Genomic DNA, 18,430 nt, shown 5'->3' with positions numbered 1-18,430 from the left:
GGGCTAAGGTATGCCCAGCGCTGTGCCCAGTGTACAGTAGGCACCCATTATTCTACCCAGTCACAGGGTGTTAACCACCACGTATCTATGCTAACTCCCAAATGTAGTTCTCCAAACCGGATCTCTCTCACAGCCACGTAAATCCAGCTGCCTGCTCAGAAATGCCACTCAGAATTTGATTCAGGAAGATGGCGGCGGTATAGGCAGACGCGTCCCAGGTCGTGTCCCTGAGCAAATGGAGTGAGCAGCTGAAACTAGTAACATCCACCCCGAATTGGCAAAATTCCTCAGCTGGCAAGACGGTTTACAGCCGGGAAGAGCAGAACTCCCCTGGAAAGGTAAAAAAACCAGGGATTTGGGCAGGAAAGTTTGCCAGACCTCTGAGCCCAGAGAGTCGGAGGGAGACCGCGTGGCAGACAGCCGCGTCCCTTGGGACAGGCACAGCCCCTAACAGGGGAAAGGAGAACCGCGGGATTCCTGGTGCTGCCGGGGGAATTGAGAGCTGGGTCTGTGATCACAGAGGACTGAGCCTAAAGGGGGCAGCCTGAAGAGCTGACCAGACCATGCAGTCCCGGTAAGAGAAGAAGCTTACAGAAACCAAGCCTTCCCCGTTTCCGCGGCCGGCGTTTGTTTGTTTGTTTTCACTGAACCCTGTTCATGGGACATTTCGGATACAGACACTCACCTGTGCTGAAGAGAGGGAGAGTGTACGGAGGAGTGGAATCTGGGGAGAGACTGAGGAGAGAAGGGGGGCCGGGAGAGGTGGCAGCGAATTGAGTGCTGAGACACCCCTGAGCCCAGGTCTGAGGCAGCCATTCTCTCCGGAGAGTGAGACTCCTCCCCCCAGCTCCCAGGCAAGGAGCACAGCCACACCCAGATTCCACCCTGTAGGAGATCAAGGATTAAAATAACCTGATCAGTCCCTGGGAGTTAACAGGGTCTGGCCTATAGAGGGATTTTCAATCCCAGCAACAACACAGCACTGGTAACTCTTACGCAGCCAGCTCTGGGCAGTGAACTTCCACTGGACAGAGAGGCCCTGTAGCCTCAGAGGCCAACCCCAGAACACTGCCACCCAGAGGCTGACCCACAAACTGACTCTTTGCTAAACACAAAATAAGGCAGTCTGGGAAACAAATGCGGCTTGCTTTAAAATAAGGACTGTGGTTTACAACACAGAGGAACAGTGTATCGCAGGGAAACTCAACACTCTCCTGAATACCTGGCAGGTCTAAGGCGAGCCACACTGAAGAATAGAAGAACCGAAGGACCTTCACTACTGCAATATTTTTTTTTTCTTTTTTCACCTTTTAACTAAGAAACCAATTTTTTTTCTTTTTTTTTCTTTTTTTTTTCTTTTCCTCTTCTTCTTTTTTTTTTTTTCTTCTTTTTTCCATCACCTGATTTTACCCTTTTAATTACTACCTTCTTATTTTTAACCAGTATTATTACTGCTACCATTTTACCATTTTTTTTAAAGTGCCATTTTATTTTCTCTTTATTTTATTTTGGGATTAGTGTTCTCCATTCTATTTTCATCGTTATATTATTGGTTGTTTCTAGTTTGCATTCATCTCCAGGGAGCTGTTGCTGGAATTTGTTGGGATTAATGGCTGTTCTATAGGAGTATTCTCCTCATATAAAAAGTCTCTTCCCCTCTTCCACTTCATTCTCTCTTTTCGCTCTTTTTTTTTCTTTTCCTTTCTTTTCTCGCTTTTACTTTCCCCCCTCCTTTTTCCCAATTTCATTTTTGCACTCCTTTTTTTGGTCCCTAATTTTCTTTTCTTTTTTCTCTTTTCTCTTTTTCTCTTCCTTCTTCCTTATCCCCTAATTCTCTTAATTCAGGTGGTCACCTTTATTTGGGGTTATTAATATCGTGAATATATTTGTGTATAGTGCCTGGTACGTGGTGCCTTGTTGTGTTGTATTTTGTGCCTTTAAATCAACACAGCAGATCCAAGCAACAGCAACCTCCTGAGCACCACACCCTCTGCTGAGGAACAGCAGCTGTACATGAAACCTCGCCCCACCAGCCAGAAGAGCCACCACAGCTGTGAACAGCACCCACCAGAGGAGTTGCTGCCAACTGAAGAGCAGCTGCTACCGCAACCGCCCGAAGAGGAACCGCAGACCAAGGAGTCACTGCCACCAAGGGAGCAGCCACTGAACGACTCAACGTCTAGATATGTCAGTGAGATCAAACATGGGTAGACAAAGAAACCCCCAAAGGAAAGAGAAGGAGGACTCTCCAGAAAAGCAGCTAAGTAATACAGAGGCATGCAACATGACAGAAAAAGAATTCAGAATAAGGGTCCTAGAGTGCATAAACCGGATGGAGGAAAAAATCGACAACCTCAGCAAGAAGCAAGAAGAAACAGATGAAAAAATCGATAACATATGGAAGAAGCTAGAAGAAACAGATGAAAAAATCGATAACATATGGAAGAAGCTAGAAGAAACAGATGAAAAAATCAACAACTTAAGTAAGACCCAAGAAGATATGAAGAGTGATATAGCTGCAATGAAAAACTCCATTGAAAGTATCAACAGTAGACTAGGAGAAGCGGAGAACCGAATTAGTGATTTAGAAGACAAGGAAGCAAAACACACCCAAAACGTACTGCAAATGGAGAAAAAAATGAAAAGACAGGAGGAGAGCCTAAGGGAGCTTTGGGACAACATGAAACGAAACAACATACGAATAATAGGGGTACCAGAACAACAGAAGGATGAACAAGGATTAGAAAACCTATTAGAAGAAATAATATCAGAAAACTTCCCTGAGGTGGGGAAGAAAAAAGTCACACAAGCCCAGAGAGTCCCAAACAAGGTGAACCCAAAAAGACCCACACCAAGACACATCATAATTACCATGGCAAATGTTCAGGACAAAGAGAGAATCTTACAGGCTGCAAGAGAGAGACGGAAAGTTACATACAAGGGATCTCCCATTAGATTGTCAAATGATTTCTCAACAGAAACACATCAGGCCAGAAAAGAATGGACGGAAATTTACAAAGTGATGCAAAGCAAAGGACTGAATCCAAGAATACTCTATCCAGCAAGGCTATCATTCAAACTTGAAGGGGAAATAAGAAGCTTCACAGACAAAAAAAGGCTAAGGGAGTTTATCACCACCAAGCCAGCAATGCAAGGAATGCTAAAGGGACTGGTATAAAAATAAGAAATAAAAAGCTCAGAAAGAAAACAGCCACACAAAAACAGAAATGCCTACAAACAAGTACCTTTCAATAATGACTTTAAACGTAAACGGACTAAATGCTCCAAACAAAAGACATCGAGTGGCTGAATGGATAAAAAAACATGACCCATACATCTGCTGTCTACAAGAAACCCACCTCATTAGAAGGGACTCACACAGACTGAAAGTGAAAGGATGGAAAAATATCTTTCAGGCAAATGGAAAGGAAAAGAAAGCTGGGGTAGCAATACTTATATCGGACAAAATAGACCTCAAAGTGAAGGCCATAACAAGAGATAAGGAAGGCCACTTCATAATACTAAAGGGATCAATACAACAAGAAGATATAATCCTGGTAAACATATATGCACCCAATGCAGGAGCACCCAAATTCATAAAAAAACTCCTGGAAGATATCAAAGGAGACATCGACAACAATACAATCATAGTTGGGGACTTTAATACACCACTGACAGCACTGGATAAGTCCTCTAGACAAATAATCAGCAAAGATACAGCAATCCTAAATGACTCACTAGATCAGATGGACTTAATAGACATCTTCAGAACACTTCACCCGAAAGCCAGGGAATATACATTCTACTCAAATGCTCATAGGACATATTCAAAAATAGACCATATATTGGGTCACAAGCAAAGTATCCCCAAATTCAAGAAAATTGAAATCATAAAAAGCGTCTTCGCAGACCACGATGGCATAATATTAGAAATAAACTACAATAAAAACAACCCAAAATACTCAAACACCTGGAAGCTGAATAGCATGCTATTAAATATTGATTGGGTTACCAATGAAATCAAAGAAGAAATTCGAAACATCCTGGAAACTAATGACAATGAAAACACAACAATCCAAAACCTATGGGACACAATGAAAGCAGTCCTGAGAGGGAAGTTTATAGCTCTACAGGCCTATCTCAACAAACAAGAAAAAATGGTAGTAAATCATCTAACTCTACAACTCAAAGAATTAGAAAGAGAGCAACAAGAAAACCCCAGAGTGAGCAGAAGGAAGGAGATAATAAAGATTAGAGCAGAAATAAATGACATAGAGACCAAAAAAACAATACAGAAAATCAATGAAACCAAGAGCTGGTTCTTTGAAAGGATAAACAAGATTGACAAACCTCTAGCCAGACTCACCAAGAAGCAAAGAGAGAGGACCCAAATAAACAAAATCAGAAACGATAGAGGCGAAATAACAACAGACCCCACAGAAATACAAATGATTGTTAAAAAATACTATGGACAGCTCTACTCCAACAAACTAGACAACCTGGAGGAAATGGACAAATTCCTAGAAAAATACAACATTCCAAAACTCAATCAGGGAGAATCTAAAAATCTCAACAGGCCAATAACTATGGAAGAAATTGAAGCAGTCATCAAAAAGCTTCCAGCAAACAAAAGCCCAGGACCAGACGGCTTCACAGGGGAGTTTTACCAAACATTCAAGGAAGAACTAAAACCTATCCTCCTCAGACTACTACAAAAAATTCAAGAGGAAGGAACACTTCCAAGCTCATTCTATGAAGCCAGCATCACCCTAATACCAAAACCAGGTAAAGACAACACAATGAAAGAGAATTACAGGCCAATATCCCTCATGAACATAGATGCCAAAATCCTCAACAAAATCTTAGCAAATCGGATCCAGCAGTACATCAGAAAGATCATACACCATGACCAAGTAGGATTTATCCCAGGGATGCAAGGATGGTACAATATCCGCAAATCAATAAACGTGATACATCACATAAACAAATTGAAAGAAAAAAACCACATGGTCATATCAATTGATGCAGAAAAAGCATTTGACAAAATTCAACACCCATTTTTGATAAAAGCTCTCAGCAAGGTGGGAGTAGAAGGATCATACCTCAACATAATAAAAGCCATATATGACAGGCCCACAGCCAACATCATACTCAATGGACAAAAACTAACACCATTTCCCCTAAGAACAGGAACAAGACAGGGATGCCCCCTCTCACCACTCCTGTTCAACATAGTACTGGAAGTGTTAGCCATTGCAATTCGGCAAGAAGAAGAAATAAAAGGCATCCAAATTGGAAAAGAGGAAGTAAAACTGTCCTTATTTGCAGACGACATGATATTATACATACAAAACCCTAGAGACTCCATCAAAAAGCTACTGGACTTAATACATGAATTTGGCAATGTAGCAGGATACAAAATTAACCCCAAGAAATCCGAGGCATTTCTATACACCAATAGTGAACTTTCAGAAAGAGAGATTATAAAAACAATCCCGTTTACCATCGCACCAAAAAAATTAAACTACCTAGGAATAAACTTAACTAAAGAGGTAAAAGACCTCTACTCAGAAAACTACAGGACGTTGAAAAAAGATATAGAGGAAGACATAAACAGATGGAAGAACATACCGTGTTCATGGATTGGTAGAATCAACATCATTAAAATGTCCATACTACCCAAAGCAATCTATAAATTCAACGCACTTCCCATTAAAATACCAATGGCATACTTCAGAGATCTAGAACGAACTCTCCAAAAATTCATCTGGAATAAAAAAAGACCTCGAATAGCTGCAGCAATCCTGAAAAAGACCAAAGTAGGTGGGATCTCAATACCAGATATCAAGATGTATTACAAAGCCACTGTTCTCAAAACTGCCTGGTACTGGCACAAGAATAGGCATATAGATCAATGGAATAGAATAGAGAGCCCAGAATTCGGCCCAAACCAATATGCTCAATTAATATTTGACAAAGGAGGCAAGAACATACAATGGAGCCAAGATAGTCTCTTCAATAAATGGTGCTGGGAAAATTGGACAGATATATGCAAGAAAATGAAACTAGACCACCAACTTACACCATACACAAAAATAAACTCAAAATGGATAAAGGACTTAAATGTACGACAGGAAACCATAAAAATTCTAGAAGAATCCAAAGGCAACAAAATCTCAGACATATGCCGAAGCAATTTCTTCACTGATACAGCTCCTAGGGCACTTGAAACTAAAGAGAAAATGAACAAATGGGACTACATCAAAATAAAAAGCTTCTGCACAGCAAAAGAAACCATCAATAAAACAACGAGAAAACCCACTGTGTGGGAAAACATATTTGCCAATGTCATATCCGATAAGGGCCTAATCTCCAAAATTTATAGGGAACTCATACAACTTAACAAAAGGAAGATAAACAATCCAATCAAAAAATGGGCAAAGGACCTAAATAGACACCTTTCAAAAGAGGACATTCAGAAAGCCAAGAGACATATGAAAACATGCTCAAAGTCACTAATCATCCGAGAGATGCAAATCAAAACAACAATGAGGTACCATCTCACACCTGTCAGACTGGCTATCATCAACAAATCAACAAACGACAAGTGCTGGAGAGGATGTGGAGAAAAAGGAACACTTGTGCACTGCTGGTGGGAATGCAGACTGGTGCAGCCACTATGGAAGACAGTATGGAGTTTCCTCAAAAAACTACAAATGGAACTCCCATTTGACCCTGTGATCCCACTTCTAGGAATATATCCCAAGAAACCAGAAACACCAATCAGAAAGGATATATGCACCCCTATGTTCATAGCAGCACAATTCACCATAGCTAAGATCTGGAAACAGCCTAAGTGCCCATCAGTAGATGAATGGATTAGAAAACTGTGGTACATCTACACGATGGAATACTATGCTGCTCTAAAAAGGAAGGAACTCTTACCATTTGCAACGTCATGGATGGAACTGGAGAGCATTATGCTAAGTGAAATAAGCCAGTCAATGAAGGAAAAATACCACATGATCTCACTCATTCATGGATAATAGAGACCATTATAAACTTTTGAACAATAATAGATACAGAGGCAGAGCTGCCTCAAACAGATTGTCAAACTGCAGCAGGAAGGCCGGGGAGCGTTGCGGGGCAGGAGGTAGGGGGGTAAGAGATCAACTAAAGGACTTGTATGCATGCATAGAAGCATAACCAGTGGACATAAGACATTGGGGGATAGGGGAGGCTAGGGGACTGTCTAGGGCGGGGGGATAAAATGGACACATATGTAATACCCTTTGTAATACTTTAAGCAATAAAAAAAAATAAAAAAAATAAAAAATAAAAACAAAAAACAAAAAACAAAAAAAAAAAAAAAAGAAATACAATTTGGTAGTTACCGAATAGTCCCCAGGAAGTGAAGTATAGCACAGGGAATATAGCCAATAAAAAAAAAAAAAAAAAAAAAAGAAATGCCACTCATACCTACCTGACCTCTGAAAGTGAGCACGTCTCAAACAAACTCCTGATCTCCCCAGCCCCAAACCCGCTGCCCCTTTTGGGGGCTCCTCTGGGTGAATGGCACTCCTCCTTCCAGCTGTTGACAGAATTCTAAGATGACCCGTTGACCCCTGCCCCCACTGACTTGTGAACGGGGTCAAATGTCCCTTCTGTGAGCAGGTGATTAGGTTCAGTTTGGTTCCACGGCACAGGTGACGTGGAGAAAGGGGCCTGACCTTTGGTGATCAGGATGCTATCAGGTGAGTCTGGCACCGGGCGAGGCTCCTCCTGGCTAGAGGTCTAAGTCACCAGACGGAGGTGACGTCATGGAGAACCTCTGCTGCTGGTCTTGTGGATGGAGGGGCTGAGGCGAGAAACGGAGCATCTGGAAGAGGACAGTGGCCCTGGACATCTGGCCACAGGATGTGGGTGGGGACCTTAGTTCTACAACTGCAGGGACTGAATCCAGTCAACAGAGGGAATGAGGGATTGAGCTCAGATGTGGGTTCTTCCTCAGACTTTCCAGAAAAGAGTGCCATCCAGTCATGACCTTGGTTTTATCCTTGTGAGATACCGAGCACCGAGCCCAGCCCCATCCTGTGGCTTCTGACCACAGAGCAACCTGTTCTAATAAGTGGGCGTTGCTTGAAGTGCTTGGTAGTTTTTTACATGGAGATGGAACACTCTCACCCGTCTGTCTATCTAGCATCTGCCTGTCTGTCTGTCTATCCATCCAACCTGAACCTCCCTACTTGCTAACCCAAAGGCAAATGACAAAGACAGAAAACCTCTCTCCAGGGCTCTACAGAGTTGGCGCACTGTAAACTGGTTGTCTATTCATCCGATTTGAAGGTTATCCAGCCAACATGTTTCTCTTCCTTCTCGAAGCCTTTCTTGGCACAACTCCCCTTCCCACGGCGGTGAGGAAGGGAAAGGAAGGATAAGGAGCTGCTTTAAATGAGTCACTGAAAGACACTCCCGGGCTCTCGGCGAGTCTGGAGGTGTGAGCGTGCGGATGGGATGAGCAAGCTGAGGTCTGTGTGTGAGACGGCGCGTCTCCCGGCCCCCGGCATCGCTTGACGTCAGAAAGTCCCGGGTTGTCGTCTTGCCTTATTTAAGGACTGAGAAACAATGTCCTGAGTGCCTCTGAGTGTCAGTTTCCTCATTTAGAAATAATAGTTATGAACTATTGGAATAGTGGAACGAGGAAGTGAAAGGGATGCCCTTCTAGTGCTTGCTCAGGGGAACAATTGGCAGCTAATATGATGAAGATGATTAGTAATACTTTCTCCCTCTAACGGATTGATGACTATGTGTATAGTTGGGTCAAAAGGTGTCTGTCACTACCTCCTCAGTTTTGACCCGGGAGAGCGATACAGAAGAGAAGAACACAGTCCAAACTCCCTGCCTTGCAGGCACCAGGGAGCCCAGGGCTGTCCCAGAATCGAGGCTGAAACTCTTTCAATTCCCGGGTGAGGTCAACATCGACACGTACGTGTGGAGTCCTGCTCCCGCCTTACAGAGGCCACGGTGGCATCAGGTAGCTTGCCGTCAGCTGGATGCACAAGGGTCAGTTACTCAGCTCTCAACCTTCATTTCAGGTCATCTGGGCAGGTCTGAGGTTTGGTCTCAGGGCTTTGCAAGAGGGCGCTGTACCCAGGAAGCCTGGCTTGCATCCAAGGTCAACATATTCTTTAACGTCCTTGGGGACGAGGTTGGAGGGGAGGCCTCTTGCCGGGCTGCCTTTTTAAGCTGTGACATTGACTGACGCACAGCTTACATTTCTGTTCTCCTTCTTTAAACAAAGTTGAAAATAATCTTCGATAATCTTTGATTCCTCCAAGATTCTGACCAGAGTCAGAGCCTAAAGAGACCTGAGAGACAGATGTGACGAACAGATGTGATGTCCCTCTCCTGTCACCTTAGATTATGGCACTGGGAAATGTCCTCCTGCACCATCAGGGGTCCGCGTGCCCTGGAATAATATTATTTCACCCCAGACAGCCTTCAAGACATTGTACGTGTCCCGTGATATTTCCGGTGAGCGGACTGCCATGCTACTCAGTAATAATATTGAATTAAGACACTGTCAAGTTGTAATTAATTTCCTCTCCTTTTTATATCTACATTTCAGAAGACTCCTCTAAAGAATGGAAATGATGGGAAAATCTTTTCAAGATTTTAAAGAAACATAATACGATTTGGTTTCGTATTGGGGGAGAAGGTGCTTTCATTTCATTTTTTAATATCTGTCCCATCTGTTTTCCTGGTTCTCTCGTTCCAGAGTGAACCCGCTGTAAGAGAAGCAGGTGGTCAGAGGCAGGTGGTGGGGACCTGCTAGGGGCTGGGAGCCAGGCAGGTGGGTCAGACGCGAGGCCTCTCTGCCCACCAGCTGTGCGGTGGCCTTGGAACAGGTACCCGACCTCCCTCTGCCTCGGGGTTCTCATTGCAGAACAAGAGCCCCCCAGCCTCCCTGAGGCAGTGGCGAGGATGCAAGGAGGTGATGCCTGCGCCGTGTTGGGAGCTGTGCTGTGAGTACTGCTGCTGTTCTTGTGCCAACTCTCACACCCTCAGCACGACCGGGGGCTGTCCGAACGAGGTGACCCTGTGACATCTTCACACGCCTCCTCCGGGTTCGCTGTGGCTGGAGAATCTACCAAGTCGTGTGGAATGTGAGACAGTGCAACCCCCGGCGGAGGCAGAATCAGTGGGTGGCTTAGGTCGCTGGGATCCATTCCAGACAGAGACTGGCATTTGCTGCTTCAGCGCCCATCGCTGGAAGATGCTCGGAGTCGGTGCCATCCAACACACGCTGCCAGTGGTGAGGAACGCTCCTCTCCCAACAGCTACTGTGATGTGGCCAAGAGGACTGTTGGAATGAGCTTCTCCATGGAGCCCGCTAAGCAACATGAATTAACAACCTCAGCTTTCAGCTTGGAAGGAAGCACTGGTCCTTGCACTAATCAACTTGCATCCGAGAGCTCACTTACCGTGTGCAACAGCGATGTCGGCTACAGGCTCGGTTCTACCCACAAGAGAGCTGAGCCTGAAGAGGTGGGCGCAATGGTCCCTGCGGTGCGGGGACAGGCAGCAGATCACAGCGAGGCTCCCTGCCCCCACTGGGTGTCCTGCTGCATCTTAAGGACTGATTGGTTGAGTGGCTGCTTAAATCATTATTTTAAATGAAAGATTTGGATGAGGACTGTTTGGATGTGGGAACAATGAACCTGAAAGGCATCAAGGTCCTGGTAGGGGCAGAAATAGAATGTTGGGGACCAGCTAGAATTGCAAGAAATATCAGTCCTGCTCTGTTAACTGGGATTGCTTTGTTCTAATTAAAGAAGGCACATTCTAACCTGGCTGGGAGGTGCAGGTGGGACCTGGGAGCTCACCTGGAAATGCAGCCCGTCCTCCCCCTCAGGGAGCTGCCTATGGCCGCGGGAAGATTAACAACCTGTTAAAGAAACCAGAGCCGCCAGCCCTTTGAAGACCCCCAGCCCTTGCATATCACTAAGCCCTTTGGAGGCCCCCAGCCCTTTGCACATCACTAGCCCTTTGAAGACCCCCAGCCTTTGTGTACCGACAGGTCTTTGCAAATCTCCAGTCTGCATTACCTGTAAACTGCCCATTTGGCCTACTCTTTGCCTACTTCCCCATGTAATCTCTGTCCTTCTACCCAATATAAGCAGCTGGCTTTTGGTGGGGTGGAGAGAGCTGATTTTTGTGGATGACTGACTGCCCTCCCATGCTGCCGGCAGGATGGGAATAAACACTCATATATGATCCAACCCTGTCTCTGCTGAATTGGCTCCAGTAGTGACAAGCAGCCCGGACCCACTGATTGTCTGGTTACAGTCCTTTGCTTTGATGAGGCTCCCACTGGCTCCAGGACCTGACGTGGCCAAGTGGATGTGGGACCCCGGTCACCCCGCCGTACCTCCAAAGTGTGGTGGTGGCCCGCAGAGGAGCACCACGCCTTGACCTTCTCGGACGGACACCGCGCTTCTCGTTTTGGTCTCAAAGTCTTCGATATCTTGGAAAAGAAAGAAGAAAAGGTTTAGAATTAGTTATTTTGCAGAAAGAAAAAAAAACATTATAAGGAAGAATCTTAAACTATTTTTATCATTAACATAACTAATGAACGCTCCTCGTTGACGGACCAGAAGAGCAATTTAAATACTCTGATTAAAGAGTCAGTAAGAAACACATGGCTTGACATCACTCACTATCTGTTTACTCCGTTCTCCCCGGCAGCCGGGAGTCCAGCGGGAAAGGAGGTGAGATTTGGGAGGAAGAACAGGGGTTTGGAGGGTGAGGGTGCTCTACACGATCAAGGGAAGGACATGATGATTCAGGACCAGACTCTGGGGACGACCTTGAAAATCCAGGAAAGTGGTGAGCAGTGCCCCTGGGAAGGGCTGCCTTATAAGGAAGAAGAAACCCAGACAAAAGCTGTCCCTGCTGATACAAGATGGACCACAGAGGCGTGTGCTGGACAGACATCATTTTTGGCGGTAGTTTTTGGCAATAGTTTCAGATTTCTAGTGAAACCCACAGGAGAGTGTTGCGTGGGTCATTTGAGCAGACAGGAGGTGCAATAAGCAGACCTGCTTAGCAGAGCTGTTATGGGGATTAAAATGTTTAATCCCCATAATCAGCAGAGAATAAAGTCAGTACTCGATACCTCGATACGCGATAGCAACTTTGATTATGACGTGCCCAGTCATGAGGGCACGCCATTATATTTCTCTCTCACTGATGCGAACCTCAGATGCACAAATCCACAGATACAAGTTAAATAGCACACTTCAGTTCGAATAAACCATTTTGTAGGTGAGTGATTCCATTTGAAGCACCCACACTGTTTGTCTCTCTTAAAAATATTATTTCCCAAGTGAGTTTCTTTCTGTACACTTTGCTTTCTATTCATGAAAAGTAAAAGAGTTGGTCTGGCCAATGTGGTTCAGTGGTTGAGCATCCACCCATAAACCAGGAGGTCACCATTCGATTCCAGGTCAGGGCACATGCCCGGGTTGCAGGCTCGATCCCTAGTAGGGGCGTGCAGGAGGCAGCCAATCCATGATTCTCTCTCATCATTAATGTTTCTATCTTCCTCTCCCTCTCCCTTCTTCTCTGAAATAAATAAGAATGTATTTTAAAAACTAAGAGTTTGGTGAAATAGATGCAATAGTTCTGATTTTGTGAATGTAATAACTCTTACATATACTCTACTTTTAATAATAAACATACTTGACCAAGATAGACTCCATTCTCTTCACCTACGCTCCCCTCACTCCCCACCTGCTCTTCACCAGCTGCCACTTGGGTTACCCTAACTTAGGACCAGGCTTGCCTTGTGTGTTTCTTACAGAGGATTTCTAATCAAATACCCACTTTCTCCTTGGCCAGAGGGATGCTAAGTAAGCCCACCTCTACGGGCACTGTGGCTGCAACTGCTGCCTTGACCTTTGAGTCCTTTGTGACTTGCTCCATCCCTTCAAACGTCACTCAGTAAGAACCAGGCAAACAGACTGTGTTTAAAATAAAAAAGCCAAAACATTGAACTATTGTTTCTACGTCTAGTAGTGATAACAGGGAAGAATATTAAGGTTTTCTTTCTTACTCTTGTCACGGAAAGGCTCCATGAAATTGTCATTACTTTGTAGTGGCCACAAAACCAAACACTGTCACCAAGGAGCTATGAGGAATCAGATGATTCTATGAAATGAAGAAGCTGTGGAGGGAACTGCTCTCTGACAGTGGTCCCCGCTTCCTGTCACATCAGCCATGCTCCCTGCTCGTCGGAAGCCAGGAGTTTCGATGGCACCACGGATGCCAGCAGGCATTGTGCCCACTTCCACGTGAACAGCACCCGCCCGCGCCCTCACTTCTCCATGCCGTTTAGGGTTGCCGTGGGGTTTCTATTCGCTACAGAAAAGGAAATCTGCTTCTCTCCAAAGTCAGTCAGTCCTGTGAGCTGTCAAACAGTCATTGGAAATGGGGCTAGTTTGCAGGTTTTAGTTAATAATTCAGATTTCAAAGCTGTGTAATGGCTCACAGAACAGAGACAAGACATAATTCCACCTTGCTTCCAGGAGGGGCCATTTCCTGTGAACATGCTGGGAACAAGATCTATTTTAAGTGTCCGACCCAATTTTCAGCTTCCCCCCTGCTAGTAGGAAACATGGTGTAATTCAGACCATTCTGAGGCGAGGGCCACCGAGTTAGCAGCCGCTGGGGCATCCAATGAAATTTCCTTTGCGCTGTAAAATCATTAAGGACTCTAGATTATACTGATATAACAGAGGAAGGGAGAGGGAGAGAGAGATAGAAACATCCATGATGAGAGAGACTCATGGATCGGCTGCCTCCTGCATGCCTCCCCCTGGGGATCGAGCCCACAACCCAGGCATGAGCCCTGACCGGGAATCGAACCATGACCTCCTGGTTCATAGTGCTCACCCACTGAGCCACGCCGGCTGGCCTAAGGACACTAGATTTGTTTTTCTACAGGAGAGGCCAGAGGGAAGAACCAGCTTCTATTTTTGTTCTGTCCTTTTTTGCTAAGAGAATACAGCTTAGGGCAGTGATGGCGAACCTTTTGAGCTGGGCGTGTCAGCATTTTGAAAAACCCTAACTTAACTCTGGTGCCGTGTCACATATAGAAATTTTTTGATATTTGCAACCATAGTAAAACAAAGACTTATTTTTTTGATATTTATTTTATATATTTAAATGCCATTTAACAAAGAAAAATCAACCAAAAAAATGAGTTCGCGTGTCACCTCTGACATGCGTGTCATAGGTTCACCATCACTGGCCTAGGGTGAGCTCGTGGCCGGAGATGGTCTCAAACTCTCCAATATGTGGGAAGACTCCCATCACCCCCAGGTGACCTGCAGGCTGTCCTTGTGCTCGGGTGCAGGTCCTGCAGTGCTGGTGGCTGTCGGAGTCCCCGATGGCCCAGGGGCCCTTGTCCAGCCACCCTGATCACCAGGGCTTAGGGAACCCTGTGGCTTTATCTCTGGTTTTGGAGGAAGCCTTTGGAGGAAGCCTTTGGCAGGAGCAGAAGCAAAAGTGCAGTCGCAAACAAGGCTCCTCTCCAAAGACCGGCAGGAAATGCCTGATGAGGGCCCATAAAGCGAGCCTTCCAGCATCACTGGGCCATATGCTCTCTCCTGGCGCCACTGAGGTGCAGGGGAGGGACAGAGGCCGCGGAAATGGCCTTAACATGAAGTCCAAGCGCCGCTGCGGATTGCGATGGCCAATCGTCAGGCGAAACCATTTCCACAGCCGCCACGTGTGGGAATGAATCTCAGCATCATCCGAGGAGGAAAACAGTGTTTGCCGCCAAAGCCTGAGGACCACATTGGAGGACGTGCTCCCAGCGCCAGCCTGACGCAGAAGGAGGCACCGATGGCCAGCTCTCCCGGGGAAGCTGGGAGGAAGGCTCTGGGGACCCGGTCCACAGACCGAACCAAGAGGGCGGCCGGAGGACACGGGACTCCTGAGCTGTGCAGAATCTGCATCCTATTCATCGGCCCTGCCTCTACTTGCAGGTTTGAATTACTTTATTTCTGTTTTAAATCTTTTCTTAATAGATTGAGAAAAACTACTCTGTGCCAGACGCTCATGAGGAGTCCCTTTCATCCTCAGGGCGACGCCGGGACACAGGTGCCACATCACATCCGTCCAGCTGAGGCGGAGACTGCGGTTCCCGAGGACCAGCAGCTGCTGGAGGACATCGCTCCAGGTCAGGACAGGCGGAGTGGAAGGACGCAGTCTGGTTCGGAGCTCTCAGCCAGTCCAGCTGCTACCCGGGCCCTCCTGGCCCCGCACCACAGAAAATTGGCACCAACTGTCACTCAATGTTCAAACGAACAAACAAATGCAAAAATTCAGTGCCTTTTCAGAGTTCCCTGAGCTGGGGAAGACTGTAATTTTAGGTTTTAGAAATAGCTCTGTTTCTGATCGCCTCATTCCCCCAAATCCTTGGTTTTTCCTCTCCAGGTGTATTTCTCAGTTTATCCTGCAACCTGGCATCTGTGTGGACAAGGTACTCAGTCTCTCAAGTTTGAAAAAATATTTTTATTTTTATTGATTTCAGAGAGGAAGGAAGAGGGGGCCAGAGATAGAAACATCAATGAGGGGAGAGAACCATTGATTGGCTGCCTCCTGCACGCCCCCCACTGGGGAATGAGCCAGCAACCCAAGTAACCCAGGAATGGAACTGTGACCTCCGGGCGCATAAGTCAATGCTCAACCACTGGGCCTCAGTCTCTCATCTTGACCAACCTACAGAGACCGCCCCCCCCCCCCCATACATACACAAGCACACACATGTACACGCGCACACACACGCACGCACACACATGCTGTAACTGTGCTTGTGCCTCTATCAGTCTTACCGATTCAGTGAGGTGCTGCCTGAACACTTTAAACCCAATAAGAGATATGCAGGGCTGCCGCACTCCAGCCCCTCCCCTGTCATTCAGGTCTGAGAACCTCCCCCGCCCCCGTCTTCTACATCCCTCTTTTAGGAGCAGGGAAAGCAAAATGCCCCCATGTTCCTCTTCAAAGAGGCCCTCTGCTGCCAGCTCTGGTTGCTGCCCTCGGAAATGGGTGGCTGTGCCCCAGTTCCCACAGCTCCTAAGTACAGGAAACAGACTTTAATTCAGAATGCTGTGGCTCTTGGGGACATTTGCTGAGCCACCAGGCTAGACAAGAGGCTCTTAACCAGAGCTTCACCCAAGACACTCACCCTGGGAGCTGCCCCCAATCAGAGGCGGTGCGCAGTTTCTCTCTCTCTCTGCACCTCGGAAGCAATTTCAGTTCTCTGTGACTTTGAGGGCGTGGAGTCTCATTTTCAGCTCTAAGATTCTTCAGCCCTCCTTCTGGCTTCCCACCCGCAGGATACCATGTGACCTTCCCGGGTCTTTCTGAAGAAGGCTCAGCGTCCGAAGCTGGGCTGAGTCCCCAGGACAGAGGAACCCCCGTCACCTTCAGCACGCAGGTCCCATGCAGAGCTATGGCCTGTGTTTGACCGACCGCAAAAGATTTTAGTGGGCGAGCAAGTGCTAGTACCCTGCACAGCACAAGGGGATGGTGAAAGACGTCAAGAAGAATTCTCGCGTTCTGCGTTAGTGGCGCAGAAGCCCAAGAACATAAGCAGGTGATGTTAAATCAAAGCTCTCTTAAAGAACCGCAAGACGCAAGAGTATGGTTATTCCGATTCCTAGCTCTCCGTCATTCTGTCCCTTGGAGAGGAGAAACCAACATTGTTCATGCCAGTTTCCCTGGTCCTGGGTGGTTGGGGGGAAGCTGAAGTTCTTGGTATTGTAATTAATTTCCCAGGCCTCTGTGCAGCGGCACACAAATTTATCTCTACTCAGACCAGTTCCATCTCCATCATCATTGTCTGTGTTTGTTACAGCGTCTGTGATACTATCACATTTCCCAGCATCACTCAGTAACCTAACATGATATAACCTGATGCAGCACAAGGCTATTGTCAGATCCGGTAAAAGAGGCCGTAGCTAAGTCTCCGTGCGGGATGCCAGCTTGGAGGGCTGAAGAAGGTGTTCTAAGTTTCTGGTGTCAAACCCATTTATCATCCAAGTCAGCACCCCCAACATTTATTGGTGTAAAGGATTTTTATAAAAATTCATAAACCAGCGAGTTGCTTCTTGGCGTCCTGGGAATAATGAACTTACTGACACCATGTTCTTAGGGGCTTTTGAAGAAAACAAGTAGAGCAACAGTGGGGCTGGCACAATTTTTCCTGTGAGCCCAGCATCTAGGTTTCCAGGGAGACAAGCACTTGATAAATAAAAAAAATGAAATGCTTAATTGGGGTGTTAAAATACGCATGTAAAATGGCATTTGCGTTTTGATGGACGCATTTGTCCAGTGGTGATAAGAGCAGTGACGCCATGACAGAGAAAGAGGAATCCAGAGAAACGTGGCCATCCCCAAGCCCCCACGCTGCTCCTTATCGAGTCTCATATTCCCTGTCCTTAAACCGGTGAGAGGCAGAAGCAGAGGGGACCATGGAACGAGGACAGACTGCAGCCAGATAGTTAACTAACATGTCAGCGTGGAGATCTTCGGTGCTTCCGAAGAGAAGAAATCTCAGTGAGCACACGCAGATTAAAGCAGCCACCAGTGAGCTCTGAGCTTGGTGTGCTGCTGGCCTGGGACGGGCAGGAACACAGGTGTGGGTCAGGCTGGGCAGGGCGGCCTCCTGGGCACCAGCTGCTTGGGCAAAGCGAGCCTGACTTCCATGCCCTCCGACAACGGGCCTGCAAAGTATTTGATCTTTGTCTGCGTCTATAAGATGGGTCTACAGTAACACCTACCTGTTAGTTTAGTTAAATGATATGAGATTTTTTTTTAAATATAATTTTATTGCTTTCGAGAGGACGGGAAAGGGAGAGAGAGATGGCAACATCAATAACGAGAAAGAATCATGGATCGGCTGCCTCCTGCATGCCACACAATGGGGACCTAGCCCGCATCCTGGGCATGCACCCTGACTGGGAATCCAACCGTGATCTCCTGGTTCATAGGTCCATGCTCAACCACTGAGCCACACCGGCCAGCCGGGCTGATATGGGATTTTAAGCACATCTTCAATGAACAATAAACGTTTGCGATCACCTTTGGCAGAACACAGCTTAAAAGTATTCTAAGTCTACCTGGAGGCTCTGCAGCCTAGGGTGACCCTTGAGCTGTAAATCTAGCTCCCTGCCTGTTTTCATAAATAAAGTTTTATTGGAACACGGCGACACCCATGAGTGTGTGTGGGGTTGCTTTCATCCTATGGCAGCGGCGACCTTGGCCTGCCAATCAAAGATCTTCCTATGCGGCAGCTTTTTCCAGAACAGATTCGCTGACCCTGCTCTGCCCGGACACCAACACCCCTGCAGACTAGGCC

General features: G+C 46.4%; 1 protein-coding gene across 1 annotated transcript in view; it reads right to left on the bottom strand.

Annotated features, from left to right (window-relative positions):
• Positions 1–18,430, bottom strand: part of CNTN6 (contactin 6) — a 165,699-nt gene that overhangs the window by 72,146 nt on the left and 75,123 nt on the right. The window contains 1 exon segment of the mRNA XM_036333342.1: positions 11,432–11,527. Within this exon segment, the coding sequence (XP_036189235.1) occupies positions 11,432–11,527 (96 nt within the window).

This window comes from Myotis myotis, unplaced genomic scaffold (assembly GCF_014108235.1).
Source record: "Myotis myotis isolate mMyoMyo1 unplaced genomic scaffold, mMyoMyo1.p scaffold_m19_p_13, whole genome shotgun sequence".
Classification (NCBI taxonomy): Eukaryota; Metazoa; Chordata; class Mammalia; order Chiroptera; family Vespertilionidae; genus Myotis; species Myotis myotis.
Note: the sequence above shows the minus strand (reverse complement) of the source record. Positions and strands in the feature narration are given on the sequence as shown.